Consider the following 20,234-nt stretch of genomic DNA (forward strand, 5'->3'; position numbering starts at 1 on the left):
ATATATATATATATATATATATTGCTAAATATAAGCTTGATTTTCATTCTACACAGCCCTGATTTTACTTAAACAATGATATCATGATATCTGGATGATATGTGTGTTACAAATTATCCATAAATCCCCTCTATTTTTTATATTATAAAAGGGCCAGCTTTATAATACTCAGGATCCATCCAATCCAGTTTTTGTTTCATTGTGAACCAGTTTGTTTTTGTCCTGGCAAAGCATGTCATCTGTAGTAGCTGGTTACTACAGACATAGGATATATAATCCTGGTTACTATAGACATAGGATATAAAATCCTGGCTACTACAGACATAGGATATATAATCCTGGTTACTACAGACATAGGATATAAAATCCTGGCTACTACAGACATAGGATATATAATCCTGGTTACTACAGACATAGGATATATAATCCTGGTTACTACAGACATAGGATATATAATCCTGGCTACTACAGACATAGGATATATAATCCTGGCTACTACAGACATAGGATATATAATCCTGGCTACTACAGACATAGGATATAAAATCCTGGTTACTACAGACATAGGATATATAATCCTGGTTACTACAGACATAGGATATATAATCCTGGCTACTACAGACATAGGATATATAATCCTGGCTACTACAGACATAGGATATATAATCCTGGCTACTACAGACATAGGATATATAATCCTGGTAACTACAGACATAGGATATATAATCCTGGTTACTACAGACATAGGATATATAATCCTGCCTCAAGAAAACTAACTAAATAACCCAGATCAATGATTCTCAAACTGTTCTCCTACACTTGGATTCAGTATACAATGAAGTTTACAATTAAACCCCAAACAATTATCTTTTCTGAATTGGCTAACTAATTAAAGAGTACTGAACTGACTTAAGTTTCCATTTGTGTACTACACTTGAAAAAACAGTTGTCATTTATTGCTTAAAGAACAAAGCACAAAGAGTGGATAAGTTAATATTAAGAACCAAATTTTAAAACACTTAATCATGTCTGGCTTAGTTGGCTCATGTGTATTGAGATAATTTCAGCTGAGATGTTAGTTTGCAAATTTATGATGTCTTAACAGTGCAGGTAAACCTGCTTATACTTTCTAATAGAGTTAAATATTTGAACATTCTAAACTGTTATTACTAACTTCCAAGGACTCTGCCAAATTCTAATTTATGTTGACTCCCATAGGTTGGAATAAATGAGGCACAGATGGAGTGCCTAGATTGGAGGAAGCACGTTCTGGAGAAACAATCTAACCTTTCCCGGCTGGTGTCCTACAAAGCGACTAGGACTATTGTGGATGTGTGTTTCACTTCTAAAGTAAACGGGAGAAGGGTGGACATTCATCCAGACATTTGCTGTCCTCAGGCATTCTCTTCATGGTACCTTGTAAGCATCCTTTATCTTTAGAAGCTGTGCCCTCTGCTCAGGGCATCATAATGGTTCTTAAGAACCCTTGCTAAGCTTAACTCTGGAAAGAATTTCCCATATTGCCTGGATCCATCACATGATAATCTAATCCCTTTAAATTCTGTAGAGAAAAATCTTTCTATTTAACAGACTGCTGCCTTGGTCAGAATGTTTTTAAATTCTTTCTCTGTGTTGCTTTTCTAGTAACTTATTGAAGAAGAGTAGCTTAAAGAGAGGTCCATGAAAGTGGTCACAAAACATGTTTCCAATTTTACTGTGACAATATTTCCAAATTAGCATCTTTCAGAAGATAAGTTCTTGAGGCATAGGGTGTCCAAAATGCTATGCATATAAGATGGACTGATTTTTAAACAATATATTAGTTGCATAGATATATGCTCAAGTTATTTTCAAAATTTTAAGGTTCTTCTGTATTGCTTCTGTGGCTAAACAAGTGTGTGTGTGTGTGTGTGTGTGTGTGTGTGTGTGTGTGTGTGTGTGTGTGGTGTGTAAGAAAGAGGGAGTGAAAGGAAGAGGGAGGGATGTCTGAGGGTGGGGGCGGGGTGCATTACAAGGTAATAGAATCTGTTTCTCACATATTTCACTGGGGAGGACTACATTTTCCTGTTTTACAGGTAGGATGGTTATGTGCATAAATCCAGATGATTAAGGATTCCGAACCAGTAATAATAATAATGGCAACTACAATGAGAATATTAATAAAGAGATGCCACAGTGAGAAACAGAGGCCCTAGTCAGGAACCACATTTCCTACACTTTCTGTTTCTGTTCTCTACCACACAATCTTAAAATGCAATCCTTTCTAAAGCTTCTAGACAGCAGAGCACAGCTCTACAGTGCCTAAACAAACAAGTGAGCACATTCGTGGTGCCCTTGGAGAAGCTAAATCTTATTCTTGTGACCCCAGGAAGCTGGCCAAGAAGAAAGGAAAGGAAAGGCATAGAGGATGTTTGTCTTTGCACTTGGAAATGCTTCTGATCAGAAGAGCTGAGGCAGTGTCCGTGCCTTTGTGGGAACTATGCATGTGCCAGTGGAGGAAGCAAGATCAAGAGCAGTTTGCTCTTTCAGGGACTTCAAAGCCCATTCATCTGAAGATGTGGCCATTACCATTTTGGCTTCCTCACTGTGCCTTGGATGGCCTTGTACTTTTCAAGACGAAACCCTTGCTGGGTCGGGGCCAGTTAGAATGTATTCCTTGAAGTGCAATGTCCCAGAAAATATGCCCTTCTTGGCTGCACTCTGTGATTATAGTCCCAACTGTGATCTTTGTTCCTATTGGATGCGTCAGATGCAGAAGCAAACAGGCAGCAAGGCTGGATCACCCATTTTCCTAGTGTGTCCCTCTTCCCAGTGTGGAGAACTGTAAACCTAAGAACCAAATCAAGCAGGCTCTGATTCTCTAATCTCAGCAGTCTTTCGTTTTTACGGTTCCAAGAGGTATTAGAAGGAAAAAGCTAGAAAACAACCAAACAGATAATTATAGATTTTAAAAATCTACTTTGGCTGTTTATCCTACTTAGCCCTCCAGTCCAACAGGGCTAGAGGACTGTTCTCATCACTAGTAAGCTAAACCATGAGATTTGTTTATGGAGCTCAGATGTATTTTCTGAGAATAAGATGTACAGTGATTTTTCTAAAACCAAGATAAATCAAAACAGAACAAAAAGCTTAGGGAAACTCTCTAACACGGTAGCTCCTAAGATGCTATCTGCCTTATTGTTAGGGTTTTGAAGATTCGACAGTGGTGTGCCCTCTGTGTACAGGGAGGGGATCCATCTGGTTTCCTCCATTCCCAGATCGTAACATACTATCTAAGCACAGGTGGAATGAATGAGTAAATCAAGTCTCTGACAGCTTGTCCACGCCGTATGCATTATGTGAGCTTGGATACATTTCTCTTATGTCTAGCTCTTATCTTTCAGCTTTAACCATTCTGGCCTTGTGATCTCACAGCAGGGAGTAACTGTTCTGAATGATTTCTAAGATAATTTCTACTCAGCTCTGGAAGTGTCTTAGGGTACCCCTGACTGGGTACCAGATAAGTGACAGCTCTTTCATTTTCTTTTAAATTGGAGGTGTTCTAGTTACCATGTCACAGTGACAGTTGAGTTCATGTCTGTGTGCTTTAGTAAGAGAAGATAATAATCTGATGTCCTAAATTTCTGCCTTTGTCAAGTGAGGAGTAGACACAAGCTAATTTTTCAGAAGGCTTTTTGTAACTCTGATTTTATTCCAGTCTACCTCCTAAGAATGGTCTCCTGGGGAGATTGTGGACACAGTGACACTGCATTTCTTTAAGAGTTTAGGAGGTCTCTCTGCTTCCACATTATGACTTTCCTGGGGTAGTTTAAGTTTTTCTTTTACCTAAGAGGCATATAAAAGTCTACTCTAATTAATTTACAATGTCACATGCCATCAAAAATAATTCTTATTTAATACTAATTTTACAATTATGGATGTAATGACTCTTATATAGAGATTTATTTAATAATTAAAAGATGCTTTTAGAGTTCAATTTTTTAGACTATCTCAAATTTTGGAATTTAATGCTGATTCTAAAACTGTGGGTGTTTGGAGAATTGTTAGATGAGAAAACAACCCAAAGAACATCAGCAGGGTGAGAAAAGAGAATTTAGAAGGAAAACATGTCTTAAAGCCCTTGGCTAATCTATGTCCATTCAGTACGCATTTTGTTAATATATACTGTACACCAGAGACTGTAGATGCTTTGGATCAAAGACCTTAAACAACCAGACAATCTTTGCAAATGTGTCAAAGCAACACAGGATCAGTGTGGTGCATTTAATCCTAACCCTTCCTCTATTCCAAGGAATGACTTTGAGCAAATCATTTCCCATTGGAGTACTATTTGTCCAAAAATGATAGATTACTTCAAGCTCTGATGGTATTTAGGGAAATAACAACTGAGGGAGATTGCATGCATTAAAGCAAGAAATCATAATTCATACTTCCTAAAAACTAAAATATCACAAAAGAATTATATTATCAAAGTAATGATTATCCAGTTCCTTATTTCTGCAGTAAACATTTCTATAGTGCTGGTTATATGGAAATAGTGTTGTGTATTTAAAATGAGAGATGACATGTTTTGTTTCTTTTAAAGAACTTAAATATAAGTGGTCTTTTAGTGAAACTTTATGGATATAGTTTCTGACATTAGTAGAAGACACAATCTCATAGCAAACACTGTCTTCCTTGGGCTTTTATATTCTTTCCACCCCTTCTTCCACAATGCTCTCTGAGCCTTAGATGCAGGAATTGAGAGTGTGACCTAGAAGGCCTCAACCCTACACAAAGAATATGAACAACTAAGGAATGCTGAGAGCAGGATAAATAGTCTTCCTGCAGAAGGAAGAACACAGTGGTTGGTTATCAAAAACCAAATTCTCAGCTCTGAAACACACACACACACACACACACACACACACACACACACACAGACACACTCACACACAGACACACACACAGACACATTCACACACAGACACACTCACAGACACACACACAGACACACACACAGACACACACACACACTCACACACACACACACATACGCACACACACACCACAAAGAGAGAGACAGAGACAGAGAGACTCAGAAGGCTGTACTTACGTAGTTAGCTTCTGCTTACATATTATATATATATATATCATATGCATATATATCTTTCTGTGTAACAACATTTAATGGAATAAGAGGCCACAGATTTGAAAAAGAACAAGAAAGGGCTATGCAGGAGAACTTGGAGGGAGGAAAGGATAGGTAAAATGATGTAACTATGCTAGAATCTCAAAACTGAAAGAAAAACTTTAAGTCTGAGCATAGGGTAAGAAAACATGACTTTGAGCATGAAAACCATTTGTAGCAAGTATTTGCTGGGTAACATCATATCTGAGAAGTAGCAATGAATTAAATAGGTAATAGCTTTTATTCTCATGGTACTTGCTTTGTGAGGATAAAACAATAAGGAATAAACATAAAGGCAATGCAAGAGAATGTCTATGACACAAGGTAAAAACAACTACCTACAGGGTAAAATGTATAACAGGTTAAAGAGACATGTGTTCCTGTGGGAACAAGGGTGGGGAGGCATGTACTGCATTATTAAGAGTGGGTCTCAGAGTTGATCCTATGCCACAGCTCTCCATACCCAAATATTGCCAGGAGAGAGCTGGTTTCCCAGGAGTGTCGACACACTTGCAAGCAAAGGTAAGACCACCACTTCTGCTCAATTTTCTGGCCCAAGAGGGACCCACCTAGAACCATCAGGACACAGGAACCAAGGAAGAGCTGGGGACAGGATCCTGCCAGTTTCCATCTGTACCCCGGAGCTCACCCTTTGCTATCCATATCCAAATTCCTCTCGGAGACAACTGGTCTCCCAAGAGTACTGACACACAGAATTGCAGGAGGGGCAAGCCACAGTCAGAGACAGCAAGACCAGCTAATACCAGAGATATCCAGATGGTGAGAGGCAAAGGCAAGAACATAAGCAACAGAAACCAAGGCTACTTGGCATCATCAGAACCCAGTTCTCCTACCACAGCAAGCCGTGGATACCCCAACACACCAGAAAAACAAGACTCTGATTTAAAAATCACATCTCATGATTATTATAGAAGACTTTAAGAAGGACATAAGTAATGTCCCTTAAAGAAATACAGGAGAACACAGGTAAACAAGTAGAAGCTATTAAAGAGGAAACACAAAAGCTCCTTAAAGAACTACAGGAAAACACAACCAAACAGGTGAAGGAATTGAACAAAACCATCCAGGATATAAAATCGGACATAGAAACAATAAAGAAATCATGAAGGGAGACAATCCTGGAGATAGGAAACCTAGGCAAGAGATCAGGAGTCATAGATGCAAGCATCACCAACAGAATACAAGAGATAGAAGAGAGAATCTCAGGGGCAGAAGACACCATAGAAAACATTGACACAACAGTCAAAGAAAATGCAAAAAGCAAAAAGCTCCTAACCCAAAACATCCAGGATATCCAGGACACAATGAGAAGACAAAACCTAAGGATAATAGGTATAGAAGAGAGTGAAGATTCACATCTTAAAGGGCAAATAAATATTTTCAACAAAATTAGAGAAGAGAACTTCTCTAACCAAAAGAAAGAGATGCCAATAAACATACAAGAAGCCTACAGAACTTCAAATAGATTGTGTTGTGGATGGCTCTGTGCTGCTTGTATTTTTATGTTAAATCTGCTCTTCCAGGAGAGGTTGTTTGGAGTGAGGAATGAATCATGTACTCGGGTGGCTTCTTTATTCCTTAATGAATGAAGGAGCCAATCACTGGGCTAGTAGGCAGTACTTCCAGGTTGGACAGAGGAAGGGAGGAAGCAGGAGAGAGTTAGGTCCTTTTGGAACAGGTATAGCATAAGGGCGAGAAGTAGCTGCTAGAGTGTCCTGGTATCATGTCAGATACATTAGGATTCTCCACCAGAGGAATCAGATTTAATACGGCTTACAAGATAAGGCTTTAGTTGTTGTGCCCAGAGTCTGAGTTACCATTGTTTTTGAGCTAAGTTTGTGTGGTATTTTTCTTCTCACAGTGAATCCAACTGTGTTCCAGAAAGAAAGCCTGGGTTTGCCAGATGTGCATCATAAAGGCTGTGGGGGTTTTGAAGCATAGGGAACTTAGCAAACTGGGTGGAGACATTTGGGGAAGTTTTGGGCCAGAGAGTCTCTATGAGATAAAACAGGTTGGCCATTGACTACCAGTGCATGGCCAGCCAGGCTGCTGGGGCAAAGGCATAAGGCCAGGAACATGCTGTTTCTCTCTTTTTAAATATTTCTTACAACAGACTGGACCAGAAAAGAAATTCCTCCTGTCACATAATAACCAAAACACCAAATGCACTAAGCAAAGAAAGAATATTAAAAGCAGTAAGGGAAAAAGATCAGGTAACATATGAAGGCAGACCTATCTGAATTACATCAGACTTCTCACCAGAGATAATGAAAGCTAGAAGATCCTGGGCAGATGTCATACAGACCCTACAAGAACATAAATGCCAGCCCAGGCTACTATACCCAGCAAAACTCTCAATTACTATAGATGGAGAAACCAAGATATTACATGACAAAGCTAAATTTACACAATATCTTTTCACAAATCCAGCCCTACAAAGGATGATAGATGGAAAATGCCAACACAAAAAGGGAAACTAAATCCTAGAAAAAGCAAATAAGCTTTCAACAAAACCACAAGAAAAATAGCCACACAAGCACAATTCCACCTCCAACAACAAAAATAACAGGAAACAACAATCACTATTCCTTAATATCTCTTAACATCAATGGACTCAATTCCTCAATAAAAAGACAGAGTAGTAGATAGGACCCAGCATTTTGCTGCATATAGGAAATGCACCTCAGTGTCAAAGACAGACACTGCCTCAGAGCAAAGAGCTGGAAAACAACTTTCCAAGCAAAAGGTCGGAAGGAACAAGCTGGAGTTGCCATTCTAATATCGAGTAAAAACAACATTGAACCAAAAGTTATCAAAAAGGATAAGGAAGGACACTTCATACTCATCAAAGCAAAAATCTACCCAGAAGAACTCTCAATTCTGTACATCTATACTCCAAGTGCAAGGGAGATCTTTGCATTCCACCAGAGAACTCCTACAGCTGATAAACAACTTGAGCAAAGTGGCTGGATATAAAATTAACTCAAATAAATCAGTGACCTTCCTATACTCAAAGGATAAACAGGCTGAAAAAGAAATTAGGGAAAAGGCAACCTTTACAATAGTCAAAACAATATAAAATACCACACAAGTGAAAGATCTGTGTGACAAGAACTTCAAGTCTCTGAAAAAAGAAATTGAAGAAGACCTCAGAAAATGTAAAGATCTCCTATGCTCGTGGATTGGCAGGATTAATATAGTAAAAATGGCCATATTACTGAAAGTAATCTACAGATTCAATGCAATCCCCATCAAAATTCCAACTCAATTCTTCATAGACATAGAAAGAACAATTTGCAAATTCATTTGCAATAACAAAAAAAGAAAAAAAAAGAAACCCAGAATATCAAAAACTATTTTCAACAATAAAATAACTTCTGGGGGAATCACTATCCCTGACCTCAAGCTGTACTACAGAGCAATAGTGATAAAAACTGCATGGTATTGGTACAGTGACAAGCAGGTAGATCAATGGAACAGAATTGAAGACCCAAAAATGAACTCACACACTTATGGTCACTTGATCTTTGATAAAGGACTTAAAACCATCCAGTGGAAAAAAGACAGCATTTTCAACAAATGGTGCTGGTTCAACTGGCGGTCATCTTATAGTAGAATGCAAATTGATTCATTCTTATTTTCCTGTATAAATCTCAAGTCAAGTGGATCAAGGACCTCCACATAAAATCCGATACACTGAATCTAACAGAAGAGAAAGTAGGGAAAAGCCTTGAACACATGGGCACAGAGGAAAAGCTCTCGAACAGAAACCAGTGGCTTATACTCTAAGATCAAAAATCGACAAATGGGACCTCATAAAATTGCAAAGCTTTTCTGTAAGGCAAAGGACACTGTTAATAGGACAAAACAGCAACCAAGAGATTGGGAAAAGATCTTTATCAATCCTACATCTGATAAAGGGCTAATATCCCACATATACAAAGAACTCAAGAAGTTTGACTCCAGAGAACCAAATAACCCTATTAAACATAGGGAACAGAGGTAAGCAGAGGATTCTCAACTGAAGGAACTCGAATGGCCTAGAAGCACCTAAAGAAATGTTCAACATCCTTAGTCATTAGGGAAATACAAATCAAAACGACCTGACATTCCACCTCATACCAGTCAGAATGTGGAGAAAGATGTGGAGAGGATGTGGAGAAAGAGGAACACTCCTCCATTGTTGGTGGGATTGCAAGTTGGTACAAGTACTTTGGAAGTCAGTCTGAGGGTTCCTCAGAAAATTGGGCATAGTACTACCTGAGGACCCAGTTAGACCACTCCTGGGCATATACCCAGAAGGTGCTCCAACATGTAATAAGGACACATGCTCCACTATGTTCATAGCACTCATATTTATAATAGCCAGAAGCTGGAAAGAATCCAGATGTCCCTCAGCAGAGAAATGGATACAGAAAATATGGTACACTTACACAATGGAGTACTACTCAGCTATTAAAAACAATGAATTTATGAAATTCGTAGGCAAATTTGTGGAACTAGAAAATATCATCCTGAGGGAGGTAACTCAGTCACAAAAGCACACACATGGTATGCACTCACTGATAAAATGAAATTACCCCAAAAGTTTGGAATACTCATGATACAATTCACAGACCATATAAAGTCCAAGTAGAAGGAATACTAAAGTGCAGATGCTTCAGTGCTTTTTAGAAGGGAGAACAAAAGACTTACAGGAGGAAATATGGAGACAAAGTGTGGATCAGAGACTGAAGAAAAGGCTATCGAGAGACTGCCCCACCTGGGGATCCATCCTTTAAACAGTCAACAAGCCCGTATGCTATTGTGGATGCAGGGAAGTGCTTGCTGAAGGAAGCCTCATACAGCTGTCTACTGAGAGGCTCTGCCAGAGCCAGACAAATACAGATGAGGATGCTCACAGCTAACCATTGAACTGAGTGTGGGCTCCCAGATGGAGGAGATGGAGAAGGGACCGAGGGAGCTGAAGGTGTCTGCAGACCTCACGGGAGGACCAACAGTGTCAAAAGGCCAGACACCCTGGAGCTCCCAGGGAATAGACCACTGACCAAAAAGTACACATAGGGGGACCCATGGCTCTGGCCGAATATGTAGTAGAGGATGGCCTTGTTAGACATAAGTGGGAGGAGTAGACCTTGGGCATGAGGGAGTTTGATGCCCCAGTGTAGGGGAATTCTAGGATGGGAAGAAGGGAATGGGTGTGTGTGGGAGTACCCTCATAGAGGTAGGGGCAGGAGGAATGGGATAGAGGGTTTCCCAAGGGGAGACCTGGGAAGGGGAAAACATTTAAACTGTAAATAAAGACAATATAAAAAAATATTTTCAATTTTTCATTTCTTGAGATTGAACTTCTAGTAGCCAAAGATGATCTTGAACTCCTAACCTTCCTGCTCCCAGCTCTTCAATACCAGGAATACAGACTTATGAAGTAATATTTGTTTAATATAAAACAATCTCTGTTTCAGAGGAATATTACTTGATTAAATAAATATACCAAAGTTTGTTTATTTATTCACACAAAAAAAAAGAGTGGGTCTCCATGTGAAAGCCACATTTATGTAAAGGCACAAAGAAAGTAGAGGAACTTACGAGCATCAGGGTAAGTGGGGAAGAATTGCATGCAGACAATGCACAGTGAGAGGGAACCTTGCATACCCTTGGGTGAAGACTGGCTGGAGGGGAGCTGGAAAGGAGAATATGAGTCAGGCTGTGAGTGTAGGGGGCGGCAACTCAGGCTGGACTTACAGGGTATGGAAGGGATGTATTACTGAATGACAAAGACTGACATAGAGGACTTCTCAAAGGGCTTGGAGCAGATGAGACACTCATTCTGATTTTCTGAGCGCCTCATTCTGATTTGCTGTTGATTAGTAAATAGGTTGTGGGTGCTGTCGAGGGGAGAATGAGCAATTTGGAGGGTACTACGGAAATTAAGGCTAGAGAGATTGGTGTTTGGATCCTGCAGGGAGCCACTGAGATCGTCAGTGGTAAGATAACTGAACTGATGAATTTGGAAAGTGAAGCTCAAAAGCCATGTTGGACACCTTGATGAACAGTACAAGGCAAAGGCCATGACAGAATGCAGAGAAAGCAGTTGGGGGAGAGGTCAGAATGCTCTGGTGGGGGGAACTGGTCTGTTCTCAGGGTATGAAGATGAAAGTAAAAGCATGGCATGTTTGGGGAACTGCAGACAATCTTGATACAAAAAAGAAAGGAAAGTGCAGATTTGTCTAGCTAGGTTGGAAGTGGTTATATCCATGCCAGGAGAGATTGCTATTTAGAATTTGCTATTTTTGAGGACACATACTTCTGTTAAATCTATTTAGCAAAATGAATTTCCAAAGGGAGTCAACTTCATAAGACTATGCCAACCAACACAGGGGTTAGCAACTTGGAGTATAATAAAACACCAGGGATTATGTGGCCAAAGTCCTATAAGATGCAAAGCTATTGTTAAAATTGATAGCTGTTTACACAATCTTCGATATAGTTGGTAGAAGCAGATGTCAAGAAGAGGACTTTTGAACCCAGTTGGGCAGATGTGACAATGTCAGCTTAGTGTTGACTATCATGCCTACTTCATTGCATCAATATGTGATTGAGAAAACCAGACAATTTTTCAGAAAAGAAACATAAAAGACATCTGATTTTGCAATTATTAAGAAAATGAGAATTTCCCTTGGTAATTTTTCATTAAGACATTACCGATGCATAAATACTTACAATCTTTCACCTAGTTCTGAGCTTTAGAATATATGTATATCTATGGAGCTAGGCAGATAGTTTAATCCTAAAATACTTGGCATATAAGCATGAGTATGTGAGTTTGCATCTAACACACACACAAACAGCTGTGGTGTTGCATATTCGTAATCACAGTGCTGAGAAGGCAGAGAACACAGAGATCCATTGAGCTTGTTGGCTATCTAGTCTGGTTGAAAGTTCCAAGTGTACTGAGAGAATAGTCTCAAAAAATAAGGTAGAGAATATTTGAGGAAGACACGTGACAACAACACATATGCACACACACACACACACACACACACACACACACACACACACACACACAGAGGTTACTACAAACTCAACATGAAATTCCAGAATCAGTATTCTATTCTACATATATTTCTCTAGACTGAAGACTAGATTCATATAGTCAATTCTTTATTTTTTAAAACATCTTGTTACATAGCTTATCTTGGTACCTATGTAATGCAATTCTTATTTCCAAGCATATTTACTTTGTGGCTAGTCTATCTTAACTGCGTCTTCTGTAGTTTAGATCTCTTTTCTCTTGTCTACTCTCTTCGTAAATGGAGAGAGGTGGCTAATGTCTGACTAATTGAGAAGGCTAGAATGGCACTTTGTGGTAAGGCCTTGCACAGGCAAAGAGAATTGTAGAATGGAAACCGGTAATTGAACAAGGCAGGAAAAGAAGACACACTTGTTTTATTTATCTAAATTGCGGCCTTATTCTTCACTTTCCTCTGCTTTTTACTACCCAAGCAGCCAGACCAAGGAAAATGGTGTGGTTATCTTGCAAGAGCTCTCTGAAATCTGAGCTTCACTTGTTTTGGCTGTTAATGAATGAATTATATGTTGTATATATTCTTAGATTGAGGGGCAAATAGAAGATAAAAGATAATTAATGTGTGTGGGGAATAAAGAGATTGTCTTACGGGTAGTCTTCTAGGGGGTACGTACTTAGATAACTGTCTTTAATAATTATATCCGTATGAAGTGAAGACACCATTTATTACTGACTTTAGGGTCTCTATTTCTTTGGAGATGTAAGGAGGACTTAAGAGATCCTGATAGGAATGATAATTTACTAGTAACCTATTCTCCCCTATCCCCATTGTGTCGATTTGTTTCTGTTTGAATTGATACACAGAAAGGATAATAAATGATGAATCTTCAGTGCTTCCTGTTATCATTCTGGTGGTAAGAGGTCACATCCATCATGGATAAGAAGGATGCTGACATGACTCACTTCCATTACTTTTGCCCTTTAAGGAGAATAAAGGGTAGAAAATAAACAAAACTTCCCAATGGAATATGTGTGCTTATTTTCAAGGCTGCCATAAAGTGTATGGGAATTTTGGAATAGAAGCCACTGACTGTGAGTCCTCCCTCACTATACTCAGTAATGTTGCAAAGTGTTTGAGTTCTGGGTGACCACCTGCAAAGGAGGCATGAGAATTCCTGCTGCTCCAGATCATATGATTTAAGCATATAAACTTCCAGATCTTGGGTGAAGAACTGAAATTGATTGTGGAGACCAGACTCATTGCTCAATGGCATAGAGGACTTTTAACAGTATAGGCATATAAGTACCTTGGATCACTATAATAAAAGCTGCTTACCAATTTACGATTTAGCTTTAAGTCCCTAGAGCCATAGACTGTCACTGAGCTGATACTACATGTGAGAGTGCAAACCTAACATCTGTGTTTTTAATATGTTAATAATGAAAAACTGTATTTAGAAATATTTATGCCATATTTGGAAGTGGGTTAAGGAGAGCAGAATTCTTTTTGGAGGCACTTCTGACCAGAATGACTTCAGTCTTCAACTTGCTTCTATTAAGGATCACAGAGAAAGTTGCATTTTATAATATAATTTGAGAAAACCCACAACTTCTAAAACCCCAACGGAATATTTCTGTATAGCAGAATAAATAAACCGCCTTGCTTGGGAGTCACCACGGTCTGGTTGCCTTTCCTATTCTGTCCCTAATTAGGCTCTGGGAAAAGTGACTTTTCTCACCCACTGTGACAGTTATGAGATTCTTTTGCTCAGATCCCTCACAAGGAGAGCTTAGAATTCATGTCCCTTATATAGTTGCCAATTCCGCAGCAGAAGATTAAATGCCCCTATCATATGTGTCAAATCCTGCAGCTAACAAAAAAGAGAGTCAATGTAGCATGGCCCCTTCCCGGCCGCGGCCGCTGTGGGACCATCAACCCAGCCTAGGGGTCTTTCAGTTTCATGTAGAGTACTAGCCAACATATTCGTCAAAAATGAACAAGACTATCAAAGAGCTATCATTGCATTATGTCTTGGGGTACTTAAGATTATGAACTCCCTTGTCTCTAAACTTCTAAAGCAAGGATGTCTCTCTAGGAGCAGAGACCTTTGGCTCCTGGTTAAGTCCACTTGTTCATATCACAGAAGACAAAGGCTCGCTGCTTACCTGTGAAGTTGATTTTCAGCAAATAATCCTTGTACAATTTCTTTCCATCCAGGATCTTCATTGCATCACAGAGCTTGGTGGTGTTGGGACAGAGAGTGCGCTGCATTTTGTGCAGCGCATGCGCCATGGCATACACTGCATTCACCACAAACATGATCTTGGATTCTTGCTCATAGTTGCTGCTGTCAATGGCCAGGTGCTTGTCACACACCCGTCTGTGGTTTTTCTTGTTCTGGAGGCTGCACTGGAACTTCTGCTCCCAGAAGTCTCGGAACCAGGGGTTACGATGATTGTTGTAGGGGTTGAGGCTCTGGAAGTAGCGATCAAACTGGCGAACAGGGTGGGATGCCAGCTCCAGAGTGATGGCGCCATAGGCGACATGCTCACTGCCCTTGACAATGCTCTCCTGTGCACCCCAGCCATCGCTGGCCACCCAGGTGAAGGAGGCATTCACGCGGCTGGCTGCAGCGATCAGCTCTCGTGAATCGTCACTGCGCATGAATAGGACCACAACACGCGCGTTAGGTTTCTGCAAGAGCTCACGGATCACGCTGTCATAGGACTTGCGGATGTTGGAGCGGCCCACCTTTTCAGCAGTGGCGATGCAGATGTTGCGCAGCCGTGCTTCCTGCTCGAAGGCCTCAATCCCTGTCTCCCCATAGTCACCCTCAGAGGCAACAGTGGACACATAGGTCCAGTTGAAGTAGCGCAAGATCTCGGCCATGGCTTTGGCCTGGTAGAAGTCAGGCGGCACGGTCCTGGCAAAGTAATCATAGCGTGACTTGTCGCTGAGTTTGGCGCTGGTGGAGGCGTAGCTTATCTGAGGGATCTGGAAGAGCCTCAGCAAGTTTGCCACCTGAGCAGGGAGAAAAGAGAGGCACCATTTTAAAAACTCAGAAGCAAATGACTATGTCCAAGAAATCGTTATACCATTCACATCTGTTACCAGCTTCCTTTTGGTGTAGAGGTCACTTCTTGAGATCTTTACCAGATGATTTTCTGGTAAATCATATAGATATAGGGAACAGGTCCAAAGAAGGCTGCATTTGTTGTGGAGAAAAGCATGATGAAAAATGGGAGGCTACCATGGCTGGATCTTCGTAAGTTCTGTTCTAGACTCTAGAGTATTGAAATCTGTTAGAGGCTCTGAACGTGGTCTTTTTAAGTTTCTGGGGTCCTGCTATAGCTCAGCAGACAATGAACTACAGTGAAGTGGCCAAATTCGGTTTTCAGACAACTTGGCTGTGGCTGTATAGAAAGAGCCCGGGTGTTTAATTCTCACTTCCCTCTCTTTGGCTAAAAATGGCAGTCCCTGAAAGAGTTTAATTTGGGAACTGAGTGCCACATGGACAATCCAAATTAGACATTTATTATCTAGGCTATGCAAAAGAAAAAAATAAATTCTACTTAAATTCTATTCAGATCACTCAAAATTTTAGGTATATAATTTGATAAACTTCTGAAACTACAGTAACTTTTTCTTTGCCTTGTTTTTTCTTAAAATGTATAAAAGGAAAGCAAGCAGATATACTCTTTTTGTGGTACTTTTTGACTAAAATTCAAATGAAGATGTATTGGTGACATTGTTAAGAATGACTGAGTACTTTGACATGTTTCAAGCCTATGCTGAGTAAAAAATTTGAATTTTTTATAAGTTAATTACCAACATTCCACTATTTTTATTTATTATAGGACAAAAGAGGAAGTGGTCCTAGTTTATCAAGAGGTACTACTTGAAATATTTTGAAAATATATATTATTACACATATCAAAATAGGTTACATTCATATCTAGTAAGAAATTTGCTTTTAGCCAGGTGATGGTGGTGCACGCCTTTAATCTCAGCACTCAGGAGGCAGAGGAAGGCATATGTCTCAGTTTGAGGCTGGACTGGTCTACAGAATGAGTTCCAGGACAGCCAGCATCACATGCAGAGAGACCTTGTCTTGAGAATAAATAAATAAATAAACACATAAATAAAGTTTGTTTTTATTCTTCAAGCTTTGAAAAGCTCTGTCTTTACTGACTTTAAATTACATCATCCTGTGTCAACTTTAATAAAACAAGTTGACTCAGACAACTATATGTTGGAGTAAAGTTAGGTACTTTGAAACTTTTTTCTTCTGGCAATTGAAATTTTGTGTTTACATACGACATACAGGGAGATCAGCTTGAAATAGGCCATTCTGAGCACAACACAAGCAACATGAAACAATGGATATCTGAGTCCTGATTAATCCTCATTTCACGTAGCAAAGGAACCAACAACCAAGCTCATACACAGCTACACAGCATGTTATTGGAGATCTGGGCTGCTATCAAAAATAACTCTGATAAAGTCAGGGCTATCAAATATAGTTTCCAGTTCCAGTGATTCTCACTTAACTTCTATAGGACAGCTGGAAAAATCTGACACGTGGCACACCAAATAGTGAAAAATTAGAACCTCAAGAGAACTAACTATTGGATGAATAATTAGTTCTTCTCTGCTAAGGACTGGAAACTTCTGTGCAGAATGGCTTGCCCACAGTGGCTGATCAGAACACAGGAATGTTGCGGGAAATATTAAAAAGAAAATCACCCTGCAAGCTCTCATGCCCCGCTGGTACCATCCAGCCTCATCACTATGGCCCGGAGGGTACCTGCTATTTTCTTCCAGCTAACAAGATCATGTTGCTTACATGCAATGCTCTACACACCCACAATCAATCATCTACAGCCCAGTTAACAGGCAAAACATGACTCTTAAGGCTTAATTATCTAATCAGGTTTATATATCAGTAAGATCACAATTACAAGATACCAATACAGTAATTTCAGAGCCAAATAATAAAGACAATGTTTTAACCTAATTATTCTAACCTTATAAAATCTCAGGTACCCGTGGGTGTTTAAAACCATGCCGGGTCTGGATTGTCATCTTCCCCTGCCTCCATGATTCCTTTTTTTCTTCTCTCTCTCACCTTTCTCACTCCTAAACTTCTCGCTCTGCTTCCCTACTCCTGTCCAATCACAGGCCTGTCACTGCCCTAATGTGATTGGACAGAGAAAATTTTGCAACACAGGAATACTTTTGTTTACTGTTTAGGGTAAGGAATGGGTAGGTAGCCCTGAACCAATACTGCCATTACTCCTAAGACCCGACTTCCACTGGACTTATGTGGGACTATGGCAGCTGTGGTGATGCAATCTTTTTCTGTATAGAGACCTGATTGTGAAGTTTCTGGGTAGTATCAGAAAGGCCATTTCTTATTGATGGAATACTTTCCTCATCCTTAAGTTGGAGTCACCAGAATCTATACTGTGTGGGGAGATGTTAAAGAATACTCAGAAGCCTGATTTCCTGGACGAGAAGAACCACAGCTCCTAAGCTATTGAAATTTCTTCCCAGAGGAGCAAGGAAGTGCTTAAGAAAAAGTTCTATTTTGTCATTTGACTGCTAGACTGTGGCTTTCCGTCTCCTGCTTCAGAATGTCTGAGCACAACTTACAAACAAGAAAAGCTGCACAAAAGAATGCGTTAGCACCAACATGATAGCTGCATGAACATTCTCTGTTCTGGGAAGAGGTACATGGAACTGTGCCTGTATGGAAAGGTGGTGAACTGGAATAAAATACTGATTATTTTTACATTGTCATTATTTTTACAATGCCACTGTACAGGTGTATTTAAATAAGGGAGCTGCAGTTAACTCTAGGAAAAGGAAACATAGTTACTGAGTTAAGATACAAGGTTGGAACTCTCATAAGTACAATGTCAACTGCATTGTCTATATAGAACAGCATGGAGCAATCATAGAAAGCAATACCATTTTGAGTTACATTATAAGCACATTTACAACAAATTCATGCTAGGGTAAAGTACTGAAATACTCTTATTATAGAGAATTGTTCTTCTAAACTTAGTTTCCTTAGTTATAAAGTGATGATTCTAAATTAATAAGTAGGTACCACAGAGGGCAGATTTTTAATCTCTTCTCTTTCTCCTCACTTCTTCAGCCTAGTGTGATTTCTAGAGAACACCATTCATACTTTGGCTTGTGCATTTTTATGGATCCATTTTCTTATAACATCAGTTACTATTTGTAATGATTGTGTCCGTGCATCTACATCTACACATATATTTTCTTATTTGTTATTTACAAGGGCCTTTTGAGGTAAATATCTTCATTTCAACATGTAAAACTGAATTCTATGAACTCATGAAACTTTTTCATAGTTTTACAATTATGAGTGTGGAAGAAAATCAAAATGCAAAACTAGGCATTTGATTTCCAATGACATGGCTGCTTTCTCCTGCCCTGCTCTTTACCTCTCGTGTGGTCACCAGTTGGCGGCTTGGAATGTGGAGAGACTCAGCACGGAGAACTCAAGAGAGGAACATGTTGAGTGTTTGGTGTATATTGGACACTATCTAGCTGACGTCAGTAGGGGTTTTCTTTGCATGTCCATGTTCATGTGTGAATGCATATACATGCCTGGCCGAGAATATAAGTGGAGGGACAGGAAAACCTCAGGCAACACTGCTCACCCTCTGCCTTTCTGTGTATACCAGCCTTCTGGAGGTTCTCCTGTTTATACCTCATATCCTGGCATAAGAGAGCCAGGATCTCAGACATGTGCGACTTTAGGTAGCTTTAGGTGGTGTCTGAGGATCCAACTTCAGGTCTTTGTGCTTTTGCAGTAAGCACTGAGCTATCTTCCTAAACCTTTGAGCTTTTTGTAAATGTAAAATTTAAATTTGTGGTTGGCAGATACCCAGGTAGTTTTCTGCTAACTTCTCTGTCTTATTTGTTTAAAATTGGGCATTTAAAAACACTCCTGCCTTGCTAACTGGCCATATGTTTTTTTAGAGAAAGCATAAAGTAAGAAAACCTCCTATACTGGACATCATTTTGAATGATAAAGGAAGAATCATCTAAGGATGGGAAAGTGGTATAAAATTAGGAAGAAAGTTACCCCAGTTATGTTATTATTAGTAGAGAGGAGGAAAGAAAACTAAGGCCTAGCTATATGTTTTAGTCAGAAGCATTTTTAAAAAAGATACGTACTTTGGATAAGTAGAGATTATTTAAGTAGTACAGTTTAAGAGCAGATGAAGCACTTAGAGATAATTCATATAATATAGTCTCAATAAGAGAGAGGAGATAACCCCCCAAACCACACTGGTTAATGGAATGCACTGGAGGAACTGTGGGTTGAGGGATGAGGGAATTTCATGTATTGGAAGCATCTCTGTGCTCAGTGTGAAGCTGCCTATGAACTCATGAGCATTGCAGACAGTACAGAATGGAATATGAATGGAAGTGTATTCCGTTATTGTTTTTATTTTGCTGTGACTTGTATTTCACAAGATATGGTTAGTAGAAACAGATCTAATGGCTGGAGAAGTTGACTCCATAAACATAGAAAATAATAGTTGGCCATGGTGATGGATGCCTGTAATGTTAGAGCCTGGGTGAGCTAATGCTCACCCAGGGAATGGGGAACTTGAAGCCTACATGGGCTTCATAGACAGATCCTGTCTTTAAAAAAGATGACAATATGACAATATTTTTCCCCTTTCCTTCTTCTCAGTAAGGATGTATTCTGACATGGAAATGGTGATACAAATGAAAATAATATGAAAAAATTATCTAACACCAAACCTTCCAGAAAGAAAGAAAAGCTCATAAAAGCATATTAAGTTTACTGCTATCAATGAATTCTGGAAAATGAAGATTAAACTACAGAGTCATTTTAACAAATGAATAGTGGGAAGATTAAAGTGTGAAAGAAAAAGGAAAGGGGTAAGTTCAGGAAACATAAAAGAAGAGTGGATATAAGTTAACAGTCATGGTTTTGGTAA

The 20,234-nt window shown here is 39.5% G+C and overlaps 1 protein-coding gene across 1 annotated transcript in view; it reads right to left on the reverse strand.

The window, feature by feature from the left end:
- Grm3 (glutamate metabotropic receptor 3) overlaps positions 1 to 20,234 on the reverse strand; it is a 254,178-nt gene that overhangs the window by 81,448 nt on the left and 152,496 nt on the right. Inside the window, exon 3 of the mRNA XM_031380013.1 lies at positions 14,388 to 15,243. Coding sequence (XP_031235873.1) covers positions 14,388 to 15,243 — 856 coding nt within the window. The remainder of the gene's footprint in view (positions 1 to 14,387; positions 15,244 to 20,234) is intronic.

The sequence above is a fragment of the Mastomys coucha genome, unplaced genomic scaffold (genome assembly GCF_008632895.1).
Source record: "Mastomys coucha isolate ucsf_1 unplaced genomic scaffold, UCSF_Mcou_1 pScaffold19, whole genome shotgun sequence".
NCBI lineage: Eukaryota > Metazoa > Chordata > Mammalia > Rodentia > Muridae > Mastomys > Mastomys coucha.